Source organism: Heterostelium album (genome assembly GCF_000004825.1).
Source record: "Heterostelium album PN500 unplaced genomic scaffold PPL_scaffold4, whole genome shotgun sequence".
Taxonomy (NCBI): Eukaryota; Evosea; class Eumycetozoa; order Acytosteliales; family Acytosteliaceae; genus Heterostelium; species Heterostelium album.
This window is the reverse complement of record NW_008805066.1, coordinates 490,958-513,211: the sequence shown is the minus strand read 5'-3', so window position 1 is coordinate 513,211 and position 22,254 is coordinate 490,958. Positions and strand designations below refer to the sequence as shown.

Here is a 22,254-nt window from a genome sequence, read left to right as displayed (position 1 = left end):
GAGGAGAAAACAAAAGTTAGTGATAAAATATAACAATGTTGAATAATCTCTTATATATTTGAAAATTTGAAGATGAAGAAGATATCAAACTATTATGTACAAAGTTAACTTTATTTTATTAGTTCTTATTTTTAAACAAATCATTATTTACTATTAAAATTAATTAATAGTTATGTTGTAAATTAATAGATGTTGGTACTCTTTGACACACTATTGTTTACTTTTACTGGCTGCTATTGTTATTATTATTGCTATTATTATTGTTATTATTGCTATTGTTAATATAATTATTATAATTATTGCTATTATTAAAATAGTTATAATTATTATAGCTATAACTATTACTATAGCTACTATAAGTATTATTATTACCATTAGAGTGATAACTATAATTATTATTATTATTATTATTATTAATGACATCAATAAAGCTATAACTATTATTATTATATCTATATCTATAATAATAATTATTATTACTATAACTATAGATACTATTATTATAGCTATAGTTACTATTATTATAGCTATAATTATTATTATTATCTCTATCCATATAATTAACAGATTCTAACGAGTTATTATGTATTTCAGTGCTACTGCCTCTTGTAATTGGAGGTTGAGAGTAAGCATTTGAGAAAGGGGAAGAAGGTGGGATAGAGGCATTACTGAATGTAGTGGTGGTGTCTCTTGGAAAAGATGTTAGTTGTTGGTTGATTATACTTGGAGAGTTAGCTGGAGACAGAGACAACGTTTCATCAGAACTTGGAGAACAAGATGGTTGACCTTTCGTTGTTTGCTTATTTTTGTTCGCTCGTTTGATTTCATTTTGTTCACGCAGTCCACAGCGGTTGCAAACGCGTTCACCTTTTGCGTTTAATCTCCACTCTGGCGTGTAAGTGATTCTACACACCACGCAGACCACATTTTCTACATCGATTTTTGAACGCTTGTGTCGTTTATGCTTACCCTTGGTTGTTTTTGACTCTGGTGGAGACCGATTATAATGGACAGGTGTGAGACTACTACTGGATGAAACAACCATCGTTTGACTGCATTTGCTCGCTAAGAATGATTCCAAATTAGCTTGTTCTTTGTAGGGATCAAGGATATGTGAATTAAATAGATCATTAAATGCATTATCGATTTTCCTATTTTTAAAAAACAATTTGGGTTTTATTAATAAACATATATTTATTTATTTTGTAACATATGATAGAATTTATTACTTACAAATAATCATTTCTGAATTCAGATTGTTTTAGCTGGGAGAAAAAAAAATTACTACTTTTTTTGTTTTTTTAAAATTGCTCAAAAAAATAATTACCTTATTTTTTTGATTTTCAGGGAATAGATCGATCAACCTTTTACAAAGCAAGATAATCAATTTTAAAGACTTAATTGGACGTATTTTGTCAATTCCATTCGTTTGGATTTCCTTTTGTATCTGTTGTTTGACAGATATCAACTAATTATATTGAGTAAAAATAGAATCAAAAAGTTAGAAACATTATAAAGGCTGTTAATAAAGTTAAATACTTAACCTTTTCAAGGTATGTATCATCTCTGCCCAAGTATTTGTTAACTTCCCGTGTGAGATCAAGAAAGTCCATATTAGAATTGTGAGAATTCATTACTAATACTATAATAGTTTATATACAAATGGATAGTGATATATATTTGTAGTTTGTTTTGTTATAAATAAGTAAATCTAATATATAAAAGTACTAAAACATAAATTTAAATCACTTTAAATAGCTTCTCTTTGTTATGCAAAGCTTAACAATGTTCATATTAATATTTGCTATGATTCATTAAAACAAAAAAAAACAAAAAAGGATTGCTTCTCATTGATTAATGGGTGAAAACAAAAATGATTGACAACCCTATTTGATCAAAAAAAAGTGATTTTAGTTAAAATTGTAGTGCTTTTTTATTTCATGTTATAAATATTTAACCCTTTTAAAAACAACACATAGTCTTTCATCTTACTGATCATTGGATGGGGGGTATGAAAATATTAAATATATCAGTGAGTTAGTTTACAAAAAATAAAATTCAGTGCGTAATATTAGAATCTGGGTTGAATGATACTCACTATGTGCGAATAAAAACTATCATAAATAATCACCTCATTCAAAGCAACACAAGAACTAAATTGAAATAACAGTTCAGTCTTTAATAAATTAATATTTAACAATGTAATTGTAGTGTATGCTCTTTTAGAACAATATATGAATGGAATTACCACCTATTGTAACTTCTTTGTTTTTAATACGTATGATAATGAAAAGAGCACATCGATTCAATCAATGTTCACATTTCAATTAGCACTTAATAACACCTATACTAATTGGTGGCTATTTGAGGAATGAGGATTGTTTAATTTGAACATTGAGTGTGATAAAATTTATAGTGGTACAATAAATAGTGCTAGTTAAATTAAAATTTTAAGTTATGTGTATTTTTTCCAATAATTTTCTATTACTCATTTTCTTTAATTGATTCTGGTCACAAAAAAAAACTTAGATGGTGATCCGTTCATTATTGTATGAACTTTCATGTTGTTGTAGTTTATAATAAATTTATTGATTCAAATTGTGCGTCTCGCAAATAAAACATATATAACTCATTAAACACCTTTATTTACAATATTGTCAGTTTTAATTATTGACTCTCTTTCCAATATATCTCGTTCATTTACAACAAATTGCCTTTTTTAAATGTTTCTTTATCTTTATTAAAATCCCATATGTTTTTGAACAATTTATATATTGATCGAACAAAATAAGTGTATGAAAAATAATTTATATTCAAAAACTCAAAGTTAATATGGAATCACTCCATATTTAGTAGGTGGTTTCACTGTGGTTGAGATTAGTTGATAGATGAAATCATCCCAGCTTGGATGGTAGAAAGAGATCTTTTTCTTATACCATAGTAACTTCACTGTTGTTTTTATTTGTATTGTTATATACTCAATTGATTAGATTCACAGTTTGATAGCAAAAACAACATATTAAACATAAATGAACAAACACCATTAAAATTTATATATGTGATCCAAATTAAATTACACATCATTTACAAAAGTGGTAAGCAAATTAATTATGAAAATTAATTAAAAAAAAAAAATTAATAATCACTTTAAATTTAGAAAAGTTACACTCATTAATTTCAAATCAAAATTAAATTCTTAAATTAAAATCTAAATACTGACAGAACAATGCCACCTTTGAAGAGGCGTCATGTTTTCAAACCCAAGGTATCTATTATTTTATAGAAATACAAATACTATTATTTGATCTAAATCAAACGAATTATTAAATATAATTGTTTTTAGAGAAAATTTATTGTGATGGTAATCAAAACAAATACAAACCCAAACGGAGAAGAAGCTACTCCAGATCAGTGCCGTATCGCAATAATAGTAATTGGAAATAATATTAGAAATAGAATACGTACCTAACATCTATAAATAAATTTTTAATTTCACTTTTTATATTTTTAATTGTTTTTTTTTTTTTTTTTTTTAAAAATACAATTTTTTTTTGACTGATGACAAAAAATATCATTATTTATTTTTATAATAATAATAATAATCAAGGTCAATGAGAAGATAATTTAAAGCTAAATGCACGTTAAAATATATTCCGACTTGATGTATTCTTCCATAGGCAAGAAGAGAACCTCCTTATATAAAATGTATTTAAAAGCATAATTATCAATGGTGTAACGAATCAAAAAAAAAAAAAAAAAAGATCTGGATATTAAAATTGTGATCATTTTTTCATTTTTTTATTATTTAAAATCAAATATTAAAACAATGTATAACTAAAGAAGATTTTGATAATAACGTAATGTATGCTATCTCTGATATAGCCTAATTGTCAAATACAACACCGTATACTTTTTTTTTTTTTTTTTTTTTTTTAAAATATAGGACTGGCTTGTTAGTTTTGCTGTCAGAATCTAGAGACATTTGGATATGAAGAGCTAGAAAGCATTATTGACGGTGTCGCCATCATGTCAAATTCATTCGTTCTCGAACACCCATTTAAAAAGTCGGTACCAGTTTAGGCATTTATTGTATGAGGGCAAGAACTCCCATGGTTGCGAGTGACATTCGACTATTCCACGTCCTAGATATCTTGTATGCATCACCACCTAGCACAAATCTATTTCATCATAAGATGATTCAACGTTATCATTACCAGAGACTGTATTACCTTTAACAATATAAGATTCGCTACCGCTTTCATTTTTCCACCAACCACAATCTCACCAATCCATTGGCAATTCAACTGCCAACCAAGTCACCACTCAGTCGCCAATACAGTCGCCATCGATTACGTTGGTGACTGCCAACGCAACTGCTAATCCAGTTGCCAGCACGCCAGCAACCATAATCAAGTACATGTAGTAAATCTCGAGTGTTTGACATCCCACAAAATATTAAAAGAATTAAATGTTTAATTTATTCTAATTTTTTACTCAATATTACAAGACATTCAATGAGGAACGCCCACAATCAACAATTTAATTTGTAACAACCAATTAAATAAAATATAATCTCACTAAAAAAGGAAGTTCAACACACAACAAATAAACAAACCACTGCTCTCTATCAAGATTAATTTTGAACATGAGGGAACTAACAAATAAATTAGTAAACTTGTTAATCAATGAGGTGATAGATTGTAGTAAATACATATTATAAATTGCTTAAATGAGGTGGTTCCCAGACAATGCATGTTGTTAATGTTGTTTTTTGATGATCTCTGTATTGCTCAGTGCCCATTAATCAATGCTCAGTGCCCATTAATAAAATATTGTTTTTTTTAAATTACTGATTTTTCATGTGTTTAATTCCATGGAATTGAAACATGTGTGTTTTTTTTGATCAATCAAGAGACTCTTCCCATTTTTTTTTATCTGTTCTTTTTTTTATTTTAATTAAAATGTAAACCAACAATAAAAACTTGTTTTTTTGACATTTCATTTTCTCTTCATTTCTTTTCATTTGAATGAAGCCACTTTCAATATAATAAACTAAAATATAACAAATTATTAAATATGAATGAGAAAATGTATAGTATTAATTTAAAAAATATTCTAAAATCAAGAAGAATATAATAAATTCCCAATATATGTACATTAACCTAACCTTGCAACCTATACTAATAGCTCCACTTCTTCAGATCAAGAAAAGCTATTAATCCAAATTTTTAGTTATATAAATGGTTTGCAAAATCTTTTTGAATTATCATCTACTCTAAGTGAATTGGCCTCTGATGATCAGTCTGATCTAGACTCATCAACTACAACTACTACAACTACCACAACCACAACCACCTCAACTACAACTACTACTTCCTCTACTACTGCTACACCTACATATACCTTTCCATCCCCTCCCCCAGCAGAAACCAACCCAAATATATATATACCAAACCTGCCACCACCAGCTAAAAAAGAAAGGTCGTCCACCAGGTGTCAAAGTAAGTATTATTTTTAATTAAAATTTATAAAAAATCTTTATTAATTATTGTTATAGCCTTCTTCATGCAGTGGTTGTGGAAAAAAGGAAACGCCAGAATGGCGTAAAGGACCCCAAGGTCAACCATTCTGCAATGCGTGTGGCCTTAAATATATTAAAAAAAAAAATAAAGAGAAACAATCAAAAGATCTTCACAATTTAGATAAATTACTCAACCCCCAAGATCAAAAGAAAGACTATGACGATGATAATAATAACAATAACAATAACGACTCAAGTCAGAGTGACTCAAATAAAAGGAAAAGGTAGAAATCGAAGGATATCACAACGATTTTTTTTTTTTTTGCTCCAAATGTGAAATTAATCTAAGACTCTACTACTTTAAAATTATCTTGTTTTTTTTACACTTTTTTAAATTGCAATTAAAAATTTCATATTAATTTTTGATTTTTTTTATTTTTTAATTTTTCTATCAGATTCTTTATTAGTTCTTTATTGATAGAATTGATCTGTAATGTGCATTCTATCTTGTTCAAACAACTTTTTGTTATCTGAACTCGATCGATTCCTTGGGTACCAAGTAAATACATGTCTTCTAATGACCAAGCAACCTCTCTTTGCTTGACATGGGTTTCTTGCAGTGTTTACAAGTATATTACAAGTACAATCAGTAAATAAACTTGCACCCACCAATATTTAATAAAATATGTTTTTTTTTTTTTTATCACTGAACTTTTTGTTACAATATAAAGATAAGATTCTATTTTTTTTATTGTAATCACTCTAGTCTGCTTTCAATTTTTGATTAACAGAAAAAATTTCACATTTGGAGCTGAAACAATTGGTCATAGATTGTTTATTGTTTAAACTGGTAATAGTCACTATAAAGTAATAATTTGTCAAATATGTGAATTCTATGCGTGGATGAGGCATACAGGTTGGAATAGATAAGAGCGAACCAAACTAAAGACAATAAACTAAAGATAGAGAAAAATAAGTCTAAGAAAAGGAAAGCCAAAGAGTTAGAAACAATATTATTAGATGCTCAAGAAAAATATGTTAATAGTGACTTATCTCCTTTTGAAAAAAGGTCAGTTCGATTTTCAAGTGCAGTCTTGCATTTTGTCCTTCTCTTTACGAGAATAAATTTAAAATCCAGGGTGGAGAAGCACGAATAGACAAACCATCATTACCAGTCAGGTTGTCATTTCCAAGAGGGTGGGATTCACACTTGTGAGAAACCATCCAGAAGTGGCAAAGAGAAAACCAAATATTTTCGAAACAGTATCTAGTTCTTCTTGGTCAGGTTGATGGTTCCTATTTTGTTTTAGAAAAAAAAGTAAATTTAAAATAAAATAAAAAAAAAAATTAGAATTAAAAAATTTAAGTGCTTGTTAGAGAATTTTTAATAAAAGAAAAAGAAAATTTAAAAGAGATTAGTAAAAAAACAATAAGAAAACATTAATAGGTTTTTATCGCTAAATAAACTTTTAATATTTTTTGTCAAGTATTCTGAACTATAGTTACTTATGAACTTAGAAATGAGTTTTGCTAAAAAAATGAGAGTGGTGTAAAAAATTATTTCATTTATTGGGGTGGAGTCAAATGAAGTTAAAACACTAGTGAGTTAATTAGTACAAAAGATGTTATTGTGGGTATACTTTAACATCTTGAGGCAATATTACTCATATTAATTTTTTTTTTTAAAGCTAATAATAAAAAAACATACTATTTAAAAAGGAAAATAAATACAGTTAACAATTAGATGACCTAGACAATACTTTTCTAAATCAAATATACCTGTGATAAAATATAAATTATTTTTATTATTAAAAATTATAAATTTTATAAATTAGGGGTAACCCCAAAACATCTTCACCAAAAATCTTACACTTTCTTTTTCTATCAAATTTCATACTACTTGGTTAGTTTAAATCAACACTTGAGTTAAACAATCTATAAACATAAATTTAAAATCAGTCATTCGATTTATGTGAGAAATACAGAATTTATTTCTTTCAGTTATTGATTGCTTTTTTATTCTCCTATATGTTATTTCATTTTATAGGTTGGGTTTTTGTTTGCATAGTTTGTTTGAATTTTGTGTGCGTTTTGCGAAAATAGTGCTCAAATTCAACTGTAAGCAAAATTTTTTCATTTTTTGGGGAGGGATAAAATGAAATTACATTCATCTTTTTATGATAATTCTGTTTTTATTAAAGTTGTAATACATATTATCTCTACTACGGTTGTCACAATAAACTCCTTGTTTGAAAGGGTTAGTGAATGATAAAAAAAAATTTTTTATAAATAAAATAAGAGAATTATTTAAAGCAAAGAAAAAGAGAATTCCATAATATTTGTTTTACATAAAAACAAAAAAAAAACATATTGTTTTTTAAATTCTATAGTAGAATATTTTATAATCAATATATTTATATATTTTATTCTTATTTATCTAAATAATAAATCAAAGTTAAAATGAATGTTTGTCAAAAACATCAATTTGGAGACAATCTAGCTTGCTTAGATTGCAATATTTTTTTTTGCTTCAAATGTGATTCGAATCATTTTGAACACAATATCCAGTATATGGTACATATGAAAGCCTATTTGGATAGTGAAAAAAAAACAAAAAGATACTTCTCGAGGAGAGTTGGTAATATTCTATCAGACATCCAAACCCAAAACGAGAGTTTATCTTTTTTTGTTAATAGAGTATGTCACTTTGTAGAAACAGGAAGACAAGTGGACCTAAATGAAATGTGGCAATTTTATGTTCAGGAAATGAAGAGACTAGAATCAATGAAAGAGCATTTATTCTATGCCAATCAAGATATAATTGATATTCAAGAAGACTTCATTGCATTGGATCGTTTATATTCTCTGTTGATCACACATCACAGGGATTATATGGAGAAGATCTTAGCAGAAGAAGAGGAGGAAAGAAAACAAAAACAACAAAGAAAACTATTTAAAAAAAATATGTTATTATAAATAAATAACCAACAAGATTATTTTTGTTTCTAAGCTGTTGTTTAAATGAATCAAATTAAACGAATTTTAATTTTTATTCTTCTTGTTTTTTTTCTCTTTAAATACATATTGGACTATTGCTATACATAAATAAAAATAGCAGTAGAATAGATAAGTTATATTAAATTTATTCAGTATTTTATAAACAAGTAAATGCAGCTTTATAAGTATATTGTCTTTTGCGATCAATAATGTAATCATCACACGATCAATAGTAATATTCATCATTTTTATTAATCATATATCACCAAACAATACAGGTACTCCTTTATTAAAAGAAACTTAGGTTAATATCATGTTGTAGGTGGTTGTTGTTTTTGTTTTAGTTTTTGTTGTTGTTGTTGTTGTTGCTATACTTGACTTTCGAACTTGTATCTATTGTTTTGATAATCTTTTTAATTAGATGATTTTCATTTAAAGAACTAAACTAAATAGTATCTATTCATGAATACATATCAATTGTAACTTATTTTATGAAGATAGAATACTTTGAGCTCAGATTAAGAAGAACATCTTGATCTATTATAATTAACTTTAGTATACTCAATATAGTTGATAGTTGACAGTCATTCTTAAATGAATATCTAATCCATTGTTATTCTACTTGTATTCCATTCGCTAGAGCTCTATAGCTCATTTGTTGCTAGAGAAGATAACCGATCATTCAATCCTGGACTTCACAATATCAACAAAGTTATCGCGTTTATCTTTTTACAAATCGCAAGAACATCTTACCATATGTTTTTACAGGCCAATTTAATCAAAATACTAACAGTTAAACGAGTATAAAAAGAAAGAATGAACAAAGTTGATACTATCTGATAATAAAGTGGTAAGTCTTGTCGATTTGATTTGAATTTAAACAAACTAAATCATTAAATAGATAAAGTAATACAAAATCTGGAGCAAATTTAGCACATAATTTAGTAAATGTATTGACGTAGAAGAGCTTCTATGACTATCAAAAAAATCATTTGAACCATTGAGCATATGTGGAAAAAATCATTTATCTCTTTGGTCAAATTTGATTTGGTATGAGTGTACTCATCCTGTAGATAAAACCACTGAAGGCATAAAGAATCAACATAACAATGACATGCTCAATCAATTAAAAGTTTATTTATCTATTAATATCAATAAATTACACATATTCAGAATTTTAAAATGAATTGTTTTCTTCATCCTCGCCAATCAACCCCAAGTGATTATTATTAATAAAAATAAATTTTAAAAAAAGAAACTCTTTATTATTTATAAACAATCTTTCTAAAAGTTTAATAGAACAATAAATTACAAAAAAATAAAAAAAAATTATCTAGAAAATCATATCATTTTATTATGGTAAAGTTCATTTATTTATTATTAACTATTTTGTATATCATTATCAATAAATAAAAAGAGTTCTTTGATAGTTAAACATTTTTATCTTGATGATCAAAGTGATACCTAATTAGGTGTGTTACCAATTATTAAGTTGGGGTACTTTTTTTGATGTTAAAAACTTTTATTTTAGATTCTTTCAATAGGAAAGTTGTTAAAAAACAAAGAAATCATTTAAAATTTAATAGTATTTTGTTGAAGAATTCATTTTTGTTTAATTTTAACCAGTGAAATTTTTGAGAGTCTATTAAAAATAAAACAGATATCAATACAAGTTGCCAATTCTGTTTTTTAATGGAATTTCTTAAGATTGTCATTACCAATAATAAAAATTAATAAATTGCACTTAAAATAAGATTTGATACAACACTAAGGTTTGGTTTAATTTGTTAAATATGTTTTATATACTGAGACCCACCATTTTTCTATTCTTAGTATTTAATTGATTATGATCATAGTAATTATGCACTTTAACAGTTAAACTAACATCTTTTTGATATCACAACTAAATTGATCTTAGTGGTTTAGTGTTAAACCATTGTTAAAATTATTGAAAAATATACATATAACTTAACAATTTAAATTATCACTGCAATTTTATATTAAGTTCAATGATTGGTGTTCAAATTAAATCACCCACAATGAATTTAATTCATTTTTCAAAAATAATAGTCGAATTATTATAAATAGTAGAGTTCCAATATGTGAAATAAATGTATATAATAATTTATAACAAACATCATCTTATGGCTAAAGATAAAAAATATTCTAAAACTAAAAAACTAAAACCAGTTTCGGAACCAAAGAAAAGAGGGCGCCCTGCTGATGGCGAAGTATGTATTTATTTTTAAAGAATTTTCATTTTTTTTTAAAAACTAATTTGTTTTTTAGTTTAAAATTTGTTCAAATTGTGGAAAGCTCAATACTTGTGAATGGAGAAGAGGAAAAGACCGCGCAATTTTATGCAATGCCTGTGGTCTAAGGTACATTAGTGCCAGACGAAGAGAGGCCAAGTCAAGAGCAAGACACTCTTTGGATAACGTGATGAACTCCAGCAATGAGAATATTGGATTCTCACAAAGAGGATGGATAATTTATAATGTTTATCAATAAAAAAATGTTTACTTATTTTCTTCTTTCTTTTGAAATATATTTATTTACTTTATTGATAATATCTGATTTGAACAGGATAAAAAATGATCCTCCCAAGATTACAATGCTTTCAGCTTGAAACTCTCAGTACATATATATGGAAAAAAAACAAATTTTATAGTTTTTTAGCAACTGAAAATTTTGATCAAAAAAATGATCCAATCTCTCATTCCTTTTTTAGAAAGTTTTAAATTAGATGCTTAGAAAAGAACGAGACTTTCTCACAGATTTATTTATTTCAATTCTTTTAAAAGAGCATAATTATTTATTCCAATTTTAAATGATGTGTCCTATTGAGTTTCGTATTCACTCACTTTAAGAAATGATATCGAATTAAACCTAAAACAAGTGATGCTCTTTTGATCATTAATAATCGGAACCATTTTTTTTAAATGATAAAAGGTAAGAAAATTATTAATTTATTAAATAAAGTAATTAATATTTAAACTAGATAACATCAAATTTTTTAATTGAAGAAACAAATTAAATTAATTAATTAACAATAATATTTATTGTTTTTAATTAAAATTCTATTCTAAAAGGGAAAGGATCTTTTTATTGGGCAGTGTTACTTACAACTGCAGAGGTTGGTGATGAAACTGTTGGCGTTGTTACTTGTGATTTCTTTTTGATATTTTTGTTGTAGGCTGATATAGTTGACCATAATTTATTGTCTAGAAATGATTTCAAGAAAATTTTGATTTCCTTTTGTGTAATAAAAAGGTCGTATTGGATCGCATTAAGAAAACAGATCTCCATCATATTGATATCTTTAAGTTTGTATGTTTTAAAAATTTCGACAAATATAGAATTTTTGATTTGAAGGTTCTCTGTCCAGAATTTGAGAGTTATGATGGTACTTATGAGTAACACGCTGAATAGCTGGTCGTACATGATTGTTGCTCCACGAAGGAATCTGTCAGTATAAAATATTACAGTAGACAATAAAGATGGTTGAGCTCCCGTCACCTCTAAAAGAGCTAGAATATTATCTAAAATCTCTTCTATATGTTGAATGATTGAGGGATTATTGTGTGTGAAGTTTGGATCGAGATCCAAAAACCATCGATATACAAGAACTCGAAGTAAAGAATATTTACATTCAGATTCATATGAACTTCCTTGAATTTCATTGTATATCCGATTAAACTTTAGATGGTACCCAGATTGTTGAATGATAGATGACATAATATAAATATTAAATGGTTTTTTTTTGTATAATTTTTAGAAAAACAAAACAAATTTGTTTAATTTTTGTTTGTGAATGGAATTTTAAGTGAACAATGATCATATAATATATATAAATAAAAAAAAATAAAAAAATATAACATGTTTACATGTAAATGAAATAATAATAAATTCAAATGTGGTATGTTGATTCAGTTTATTTTTCATTAATATGAAGTTACACACCTAACACATTTTTAAAATATACTTCAAGGTTATTTGTAAACACTGTAGCAAAGAAGATTTAACTTTTTTTTTTTTGTTTGAATGCGTTGTTTGTGTTAAGTTGAGAAAACAGCTGCACAATTAACTCTAGAGCTGCTCATCTGAGTTGTGTATACCACAACAACTCTTGGTCGACAACTAGAGTAGATTGATTCTTTGTAAGGTATCACCATTGAATAATCAAAATGCTTGGAGAGGAGACACTAGTAACCGAGCTTTGGTATTGACATGCATAGTAACCGAGCTATAGAATGACTTGCAAAGTTACGGAGCTATAGAATTACATGCATAGTGACTGGGCTCTGTGGTGAGATGCAAGTAACGAACCTATCGAGAAACCAGCATAGTGACTGAGTAAATTTAGATATGTTTGTCTTAAAGTGATTAATTATGTATTTAATGATTCTATTTAGTAGTGTTTTTGCTATGTTATCGTATGGTCTATACTATTTTGTTGTTTTTGAATGAGTATACATTTATACTACAACTCATACTCTAAAATACATATCCTTGTAAGTATCCCAGTCTTCTCTGCTGTCATAAAAATAGATGTCCATCTATATTCACGTTCAAAATACTTAAAAAAGAGTAGTGTGCTAATCGATATACAACTAACACAGCTCCGTCAGCAGGAGTCTCAAACCGCTATACAGTTCTCGGACCTGTTGTTAAAAAGCTTTGATAATAGATTAACATAAAATGTCTACAGATAAACTACGGAAACAAAAAAGTAGTAATAAATAAATAAAATGAAAAAAATTATTAGATAAGAAATTATGCCTGATGATAACTTTTGAATAGAGAACAGAAATACTTTCATATTTAGGTTGACTATCGCTAGAACTCAAAGAGAACAGCCTAACAAAAGTTATAAGAGATCACAATATTAATCTTATAAATATTAATATTTATTTTTATTAAAAATAACAATAATGTTCTTAATAAAATAAAAATTTAAATTAAATAAAAAAAAATGAAGTTTTGTTTGCACAACCAACCAACTTTTTTTTGATTTAATTTTTAATTTCATTTTTATTTCAATCATTGATTAAAAAGATTGTACAATCAACATCAGTATCTTTAATCATGTAAGTGCTTTAGATATCAAATATCAATTTAAATATAAATAATGAAATTAAAAGTTTATTTGTTTATGTCAATGAATTTCGTTTGTATTTCTGATTACTATTATTGAGACACTTAATTGTTTTGGGGCAGTTTCTTCTCCATTCGGTTTTTTATTAATTCTTACGACGATAACAATCAATTTTCTCTAAAATCAAAATTAATAATTATACAAATAGTATTTTAATTTCGATAAAATAATAGATACCTTGGGATTAGGAAAACGACGCCTCTTCAAAGGTGGCATTTGTTGTAAGTAATATAGATTTATTTTAAAAGTTAATTTGAGTAATAATTTATTTGGATTGAAATAAATGGTTGTAATTTTAGATTCTTAATTTAAAGTGAATTATTTTTAATCAATTTTCAAAATCAATCAACTTAAACTTACCACTTTTTTTAAATTGTGTGTGATTTAATTGGAACTCACAAATGGTTTTTTAAATAGTGTTTAACTACTTTATTTTTTTTTTGTGACCCTAGTCATATGAAAAAAAGAGTGATTTAATGTTATTCACTATAAATAATAATATAACAATACTAAATCAACAAACATTAGTGAAGTTACTATGGTATGATAACAGATATATGTGTAATTTCATTTTATCCCTCCCAAAAAATGAAAAAATTTTTAGCTTTTGTGTGCATTTTGCGAGAATACAAAAAAAGCTGTGCAAAAAATAACCCAACCTATAAAATGAAAAAACACATATAGTAAATTTAATCAAATGATTAATATCATTAGATGGGGATCTATATTACACAAGATCAAAAGTTTCCCCCAAATTCAAATTCGTATTGCTTTATTGATCTGAGTCAGTTTGTTTAAACTGAAACCTTGATAATAAATAAATATTTGATGAAGATGATTAATACAAACATTGAAATAATGATTCTAAATAAATTCACCCTAAGATGGATTTGGTAGTGGTCTTTGAGTTATATGATGTTAGAAATAATAAAACATTTAAATAAATTCTAGAAAAATTAATATTTAATCTTTATTTTAATAATTTCATTTCTTAATTTTGTGTATTATAACAAACCTCTCTATTGGTGTTTAAAAAATATTTTGAACAACACAATGACTTTCAAATTTAAAAAAGGAAACTCATAGATACAATAACACAATAAAATATAAACATCATGTGGGTTTTTGTTAATTATTTATTGCCATGATCATCTATATAAAAAGATAAATAAAACTGAGCAAAAAAAAGATATATTACCAATTAAACATTTTCAAGGTATCATTTTATTATAATAATAAATAAATCACTTTAGTAAACTCTAGAAAGGTGTAAAAAAACATTATTTAATTATAAATAACTATTATTAAAATAAATATTGATATAGTTATTATAAACAATATTTATTAGAAACAAAGTAAAACTAGTAAAATACAATATTAAAATCTTAATAATTTTAGATTTAATAAAACAATGGAAATTAGTAAATTATTAAATCCAGAGAGGGGTGCTTCTACAATCTCAACAATAAATAGAAATATTGGTGTCGATCGGAATCAGTTTGTTATCAATGGAGAGAATCAATATATTGGTATGGTCACTATTCCACAAGAGTTCAGACCAGATTGTTTTTGTAATAATTGTCTAAATAAAAAATAGAGCTACTGAAAGACCTTTCAAAGAGTCAAAATCTACCGTTGAAAAATAAAATTTAAAATAAAATATAATATTATCTTATTTATTGAATAACTATTTCTTAACTCATTATCTATTATGGGAGAGCTGGTTTAAGTGATAATAAATAACATTATCCGATCTCCCTATATATATTCGTGAATGTTTGTTTGGACACCTAAATCTATTTTTTTTAAAAAGTCTGCTTCTTGTCTTTCGCCTATTGATCATCGAAATAAGCAAAACCAAAAAATTAAACTATTCCCAACATGTTTGTTTTGTGTTGCAAATATTGACAAAAAAAAGTTTTTTTTTTTAAATTTAAATCCTTTAAATTCAATTTTTGCATATCTTTTTTTGTTTATTTTTATTTTTTTATGAATTGTAATTATTAATAAAAAGTAATAGATTATATATGAAAAGTTAATTATATTTTATGTTTATTGAAGATTTTTTATTATGAAGTTGAATTACCAGATGTAAGATAAGGATCTATCTACACATAATCTTACAATCATCATTGTAATTATCGTTAGTCAAGTTTGTTTGTAAATTGGCAGGTATTCCTTGTCTAACCAAGTTTTAGAAAGTGTAGATGGCCTCACTCTTGTTTAGCTACTATAGGTGCGTTGTCTGAACTTGTCGAGTTTGGGAATATACCTCAGTAAATTAAGCAGGTCTGAAGCACTTGAGTTTGGTACGAGTGTAGCAGGTAGGCTCTAGAGCAATTGTAGCAGGTATTTTTTTTTTTTTGGTCTTCCACGCTTCTCAAGTTTTTGAAGAGTGGCCATATCCAAACAAAGAAGCGTGTAGTTATCGTCAATAGTCGTCTAATAGTAGATTCAAACAGAAACCTCTCTTAAAACCTTCATAATGACTTGCAATAGCTCCAGTAGCAACCGTGCTTAGGCACAGACGCTCTGGATTTCATAAAGGAATGACATTCGCAAGTCATATTAAACGTCATAAGGTAATCCAACAAATACCAGGTTTATTCAGTGACTAGTATCAGGCCCAACACCGAGAATGCAACAAGTTGATCATGAACTGTAGACATCAACTTTACCAACCATAGCCTCAGTGCTTGTTTATAGTTATTTAAAGTGTATGTACTATATTGTGTATAGATGGTATTGTCTATATCTTTTTAACTCAATGAAATAAGATTTATTGACCGATGAGTTTGGAATTCACCTCAGTTGAATCTAACACCGAGACTAGGGATTGGTAGCATTGAATGGACACCTTGTGATCGTAGTGAGTGAATGATAGATAACAAGTGCTAAAAAAAAGTACAAACAATGAAATTTTTTTAAAGATTTCAAACAATCCTACTCATTAGAATCACTAATACACAAAAAAAAACCTATAAAATGAAATAACACAATGAAATTACAATTTACTTACTTTTACTAGTAGCTATCTAGACACTCCAAAGAAATCAAATTGGGGTTTTGCAAAACATTTTTGCGTTTAAAAATATAAAAAAAGAAATAAATAAACAAAAAAAAATATTATATAATAAAATAAAGTAAAGTGTTCATTATTTCAACAAAATCAAATCAATAACCATGAGAGTACTACTCTTTGTTTAGATTGGGTTTAAAAAAGAAATGATTGTGCACAAATAAATAATTTGGTAGAATAAAATTTTTTTCATTTTTGCAGGGTTAACCCACATATCCTCACACTTAAATTTAGTGAGTAACCACTCATATGAACTGCCATCATTATCAATAAATTAAATGTGCAGCTTATTGTTTTTTTTTACTCTTATAATGTTAATTAAGCTTTTAAAAGAGTCAATAAATGTTGTTGTATATTCAGTTTTGTCATTTAAAATTAAAATAAAATAATATAAATATATTAAACTTTCAAAAAAAAAAACAATAACAACATATACATGTTTATCTATTTCTTTTATTTAATAAATATTAAAATAATTCAACAATTAGAATTATTCAAAAAAAAAAACATAATGGGAAGAATCGATTTGAAAAAACTGATCCCAGGATTTGAACATCTTGAATTAGGTATTTTCACAAATCATCAATAAAAAACAATTAATTGTTTTAAAAAATAATTAATTTTTTTATTTTTTTATTTTTCAAAATTTTAAACAGAGCCAACAGAACACACACAACCAACACAACAATCATCAAAGTACGAAGATGATCGATTCTATTATGCCCAACCATCATTCGAAAAGAATATTTCACATGATATTGTATTCCTCTTATCACCTACTTCAAATGATAATATAATAATATTAAATAATTATAATAACAATTATAATCAAAATTATATACGTTATAATATAAATGATAATGGCGATACCTTTATCAATATAAATGATTATATCTCTATAAATGTGTATGAAGAAGAGGAAGTTAGGATATATTCACATAAAACAATGTTGGTAAATGGTTCAGACTACTTTAAAATGTTACTCAAAGATGTTTCTCTAGACATAACTGAAATAGAGATTGTCATTCCCAACGTGTCAGTAAATGTCTTTTTCCAAGTCTTAATTTTTCTTTACACTTCAGAGCTGGCAATTGAAAACGATACACTCAATGAAATATTTTTGATTTGTAACGAGCTCCAGCTGGAAGATGCCAAAGATATCTGTATAGATTTTATCAGATATATGGAAAATAAAGTATTGGAATGTTTTTTATTTAATGTAAGTAGCTTTGACAATTATAAACAACTATGATACACAATAACCAAAACAATTTCTATTGTTTCTTTTAGAAAAAAAAAACAATATGTCCTGAACTATATAGTTATATTGTTGATCAAGCAGTTGCAAACTCTACCTACTTTTTGCAGGTGAACAGAGTGCATAAATTATCAAAAGATGTACTTTTTCCTCATCCTAAAGAGTGATGGTGTATATTTGAAAGAGATAGAGATATTCAATTCGGTTTTGCTGTGGATTCGTGCCAATGTCAAAGGTGTCACAATTGAGAGAATTGTTGGTGGTGTTAGAGGTAATTCAGAGAATAACAAAAATAACAACAATGGAAAGATTTTAGCAAAATTAGAAGAGATTTTCCAATTGATTCGTTTTCCACTAATGAGTTACGAGGAGTTAGTTTCTGATGTCGAACCATATCAAATTATACCAGACCGATTGCTATTGGAAGCTTATCGATACAAGTCAGTGCTTGCACACTCAAAATTACCTCAAACCTCTATCATTATCAGCAAGCATCGATTGCAAAACAGTAACATCACAACTCATACAATTCAATAAGAAAGTTAAATATGAAAATAAACATATCAGATCAAATTGTTTTTAAATCACTCTAATCATTAGACTAACAACTTAGCTAATATAGAGAATTTTTTATTTGATTCTTATATATATATTTGTGTTCTTCACCATCTTGTAAACAAGTGAATTCTTTGAATTAATGGAAATTGATAGATTTTAATTACTAAAGTTACTCAACACACTTTAGTTTAATATAAAAAAAAACCCTAATTAATACAATAGATTTGATTTTGGAATAAAAAAAAATTTAAAAATAAAAAAGTGTTTCATACTGGAAAGTTATTTATAATAACCTACAATTAGGATTTATATATGATCCAATAAAATATTTGATGGTGGGGTTTAAAAGTAACCCCATCTGGCCCATATTTCACAGAATGAAGTTTAAGTTGACCTAAAATATAAAATTTTATTATTATTTTATTGAACCTAAATTTATTAAACTATATAAAAGAATAAATTTTTATAACATAAAAAAAAACCATCTTTTAATTCAACAAAATTAAAATTATTTAAACTTTTCTGTTACACTAAAAATAAAATATAATGATTAAAATACAAAATATTGTAGTTTTAGTAATTTTATTGTTTTTTGGAGAAATTAATGGTAAATAATAACAACATTAATTAAAAAACTTAGAATCTATTAATAATAAATATATAGGTCTCACTAATCTTCAGTCAGTTCAATATGGGCCAGATGGGGTTACTTTTAAATTGAGTAGTGGAACATTTACTAGTAATAGTTATTCCTTGAAATTGAAGGGGCCTCCTGTAATACAAAAAACAATAAATATTGTCAACCCTACCACAGCTTTTTTGAACTACACAGCTGATATTATTAACAAAGTTGATAAATTCCAAATGTGTGACCGACAAAATTGCGTACTTCCCAACTTTATGGAGTGGAATCCCGTATATATAACTAATATTTCTTCGATTCCAACTCAAGGAGGTATCATTACAGTAAAAGGTGTATCACTTCTATCATCACCACCAGGAATTACTCAGATCTATTTTAATACCAGTGTATTTCTATTTGAAAGTAATACAAATTCAGAAGGAACTGATATCAATTTCAATGTTGGTCAAAACATTACCTCTTTATTCTCTGGTCAAAATATTCCAATTTCTTTCATAATAAGAGAAACCCAAACACTCTCTTTTTCTCCATATATTTATGATACTATTTTTTTTTCATTTCAAGGTAAGTAGTTTAGTTTAAAATAATAATATAAAGTTCATTACCTAACAATAATTTAAACAGGACCAACAATTTCATCAGTTGTATATAATAGAGAGACCAATCAAATTACGATGACCGGAACAAATTTTGGAGTAAATGGAATTCCTTTGACATTGACTTCGAATGGTGGAAATTTACAGCCTACCCTTTTAATTGATAATACTGTTATTGTTTCAAATGTGAATGCTCAAAACTATTCATTCTCTGGTGATTTCCAATATGTTTTGAATGTTGGTTCTCCAAATCCAAATTCAGCAACCTATACTCAACAACTATGTATGTATTTATTTTATAATAATTCTTTCTTATTGAAATATTAATAATTCTAATAATAACTCTTTAGATCCAGTTGTAACATCAGTAACCTCTACTTCATCATCTGGTGGAACCATTTCAATTTATGGATATAGATTGAATCTTTTCAAACCAAAAGAAACTATTTCACAAGTTTCAATCCTTGTTGGAGGTTATTCATGTACTGTATTGACATTGAATGATCCAAAAAATTCATTTATTGAATGTTCAATGCCAGCAATTCCAAGTGGTTCAAATAATTATAATTTATCAGTGGTTGTTAACATTAATGGAAAGCATTCCAATAGTGATATATTATTCTCTGCCGATCTTTCAAATGTCCAAGAAGTATCACAAGATGGTGGAAATACAATTATTATCGGTTCATCATTTGGTAATGATACAAAATCAATTGTCCTACATTTCAATGGTAGTACTCCAATGTCACCGATCTCCGTTTCCAACTCGATGTTAACATTTAAATTTCGAACAAACACACCATCTGGTATATACAGTGGAAACACACTGACTAAATTCAACACATCACCAACTGTTCCATTTAAGATAACAATTCAACCATACATCACATCAATAACATCACCACCAACACAAGGTGGAATTGTAACAATCAGTGGTCAATATATGACTTCCAACATCCAAGGAAATGAGAATATCACTGTGATTATTTATGATACCAAATCTAATCTTAACACTCCATGTTCCAATGCAACGAGATTGAACAGTACCAGTGTGACCTGTATTGCACCACAAAGAAGTGGGACATCCGCTTATTTGCAACTTCAATTGAATGGTATCAGTTCAACAGTAATGAGTGGATTGAATATGGTCTACCAATCACCTAAAATAATATCTACAACTTCAGAATCACCATACAATAGTGGAATGATAAGCATCTATCAAACTAATTGTAAATTTTATCTATTTTTCTTAATTTTATTGTTATTATTATTTATTTAACGTGTATTATAAATAATATCTTGCTTGATAATGATGTTTATGAAAATAATACTCCTATAATTATCTTTTTTATAATCATTTAATTAATAAAATTATAATTATCTTTAATATATTTTGTTTGTTTATTTTCAATCTTTTATTTTTAATTTTATTTTATTTTAATTTATTTTTTCAATCTGTTTGCAATAAACAATAAAATAAAATAGCCAGGTGCTGTGTTAGTTTATAGTTGTAAATAATGTAGTGTATTGAGTGTTGGTAATAAATAATCTAATATCTTACTAACAGTTCTATTTATCAACATACATATGACAGGCAACAGTAATCTTATAGATCGAATAATTGCAACAATGAGGTGAATATAAGCTCACTTTGTTCTATGGTTAAGTTCTATCCACAATATCAGAATTGAGATTTGCCACTTGTTAACTATTTGTGATTGTGCTTACAAGTGATAGAACACTCAATGAAATAATGACAATATGAGTGGATGCCAACCGAATGATTGCCAAATACAGAAATACCGAGATGATGCAGTTTGGAGGTAAAATGTAGAAAGCAGATCATTGATATCAGTCAAGAAAATATGAAAATTTTGATAGTATTTGTTTCATGATAAGCTCCAACCATCGATGGAAGTTGAGCAATTCTTATGCTGGAACAATATTGCCTTACAGCTTTCCACGGTCTGCCCAAACAGTTTGGTGACACGCTACATGTAGTCTGATGCATATCTATCTTGATTTCGGCTCAAGTCAATGTACCCACACATTCGACTATGCTTAACGTATATTCTATCAGCCTCTTGGGGACTCGTAGTTGTTGGCATTGTTAACAAATATAATGGTATATTCTCGACAAAGCTGACATCAACTAGATCATGAGTTGTCAAAAAAAAAAAGGAGTTCGTCCGTCACACTGCTACAAATTAGAATCAAAAGACACAATTGAAATTACCATCAATGACTTCGATTTTAGTAGACAACAAGAAGTCATTATTATACAGTTAACTGCAATAATTTATTTTGGATCTATCTATTTAGGTCTAGTTTTTTATAATAGATCAGGTAGTCCATCTATTTAAAAAGATGGATGACTTATAAGCTGAACAATATTAGAATAGGATTTTAACTCAGGTCTGTCAGAATAATCCGAAGATTGCAGT

At 26.9% G+C, this 22,254-nt stretch overlaps 8 protein-coding genes across 8 annotated transcripts; 6 read left to right on the top strand and 2 right to left on the bottom strand.

The window, feature by feature from the left end:
* Positions 1–143: 143 nt before the first annotated feature.
* PPL_04753 (uncharacterized protein) lies at positions 144–1,613 on the bottom strand (the record flags this gene model as incomplete). Its single annotated transcript, XM_020575650.1, has 5 exons — positions 144–150; positions 228–1,151; positions 1,234–1,265; positions 1,328–1,364; positions 1,540–1,613. The coding sequence occupies 5 exons, from the start codon at positions 1,611–1,613 to the stop codon at positions 144–146; spliced, it is 1,074 nt and encodes a 357-aa protein (XP_020434445.1).
* Positions 1,614–3,226: 1,613 nt separating this feature from the next.
* On the top strand, positions 3,227–6,367 carry PPL_04752 (uncharacterized protein; the record flags this gene model as incomplete). The annotated part of the gene is made up of 7 exons (XM_020575649.1): positions 3,227–3,265; positions 3,344–3,430; positions 3,678–3,705; positions 4,245–4,422; positions 5,188–5,501; positions 5,673–5,805; positions 6,313–6,367. The coding sequence occupies 7 exons, from the start codon at positions 3,227–3,229 to the stop codon at positions 6,365–6,367; spliced, it is 834 nt and encodes a 277-aa protein (XP_020434444.1).
* A 1,614-nt stretch (positions 6,368–7,981) lies between these two features.
* Positions 7,982–8,822, top strand: PPL_04751 (uncharacterized protein; the record flags this gene model as incomplete). Its single annotated transcript, XM_020575648.1, has 3 exons — positions 7,982–8,088; positions 8,218–8,487; positions 8,687–8,822. 3 exons carry the CDS (start codon positions 7,982–7,984, stop codon positions 8,820–8,822), a joined length of 513 nt encoding a protein of 170 aa, XP_020434443.1.
* Positions 8,823–11,623: 2,801 nt separating this feature from the next.
* On the bottom strand, positions 11,624–12,256 carry PPL_04750 (uncharacterized protein; the record flags this gene model as incomplete). Its single annotated transcript, XM_020575647.1, has 1 exon — positions 11,624–12,256. One exon carries the CDS (start codon positions 12,254–12,256, stop codon positions 11,624–11,626), a length of 633 nt encoding a protein of 210 aa, XP_020434442.1.
* Positions 12,257–15,087: 2,831 nt separating this feature from the next.
* PPL_04749 (uncharacterized protein) lies at positions 15,088–15,322 on the top strand (the record flags this gene model as incomplete). The annotated part of the gene is made up of 2 exons (XM_020575646.1): positions 15,088–15,241; positions 15,276–15,322. 2 exons carry the CDS (start codon positions 15,088–15,090, stop codon positions 15,320–15,322), a joined length of 201 nt encoding a protein of 66 aa, XP_020434441.1.
* A 903-nt stretch (positions 15,323–16,225) lies between these two features.
* PPL_04748 (uncharacterized protein) lies at positions 16,226–16,765 on the top strand (the record flags this gene model as incomplete). Its single annotated transcript, XM_020575645.1, has 2 exons — positions 16,226–16,293; positions 16,705–16,765. The coding sequence occupies 2 exons, from the start codon at positions 16,226–16,228 to the stop codon at positions 16,763–16,765; spliced, it is 129 nt and encodes a 42-aa protein (XP_020434440.1).
* A 501-nt stretch (positions 16,766–17,266) lies between these two features.
* On the top strand, positions 17,267–18,550 carry PPL_04747 (uncharacterized protein; the record flags this gene model as incomplete). Its single annotated transcript, XM_020575644.1, has 3 exons — positions 17,267–17,321; positions 17,412–17,794; positions 18,152–18,550. The coding sequence occupies 3 exons, from the start codon at positions 17,267–17,269 to the stop codon at positions 18,548–18,550; spliced, it is 837 nt and encodes a 278-aa protein (XP_020434439.1).
* A 567-nt stretch (positions 18,551–19,117) lies between these two features.
* On the top strand, positions 19,118–22,173 carry tgrS1 (putative cell surface glycoprotein; the record flags this gene model as incomplete). The annotated part of the gene is made up of 6 exons (XM_020575643.1): positions 19,118–19,178; positions 19,422–19,778; positions 19,839–20,093; positions 20,161–21,039; positions 21,891–21,935; positions 21,992–22,173. The coding sequence occupies 6 exons, from the start codon at positions 19,118–19,120 to the stop codon at positions 22,171–22,173; spliced, it is 1,779 nt and encodes a 592-aa protein (XP_020434438.1).
* Between the last annotated feature and the right edge of the window lie 81 nt (positions 22,174–22,254).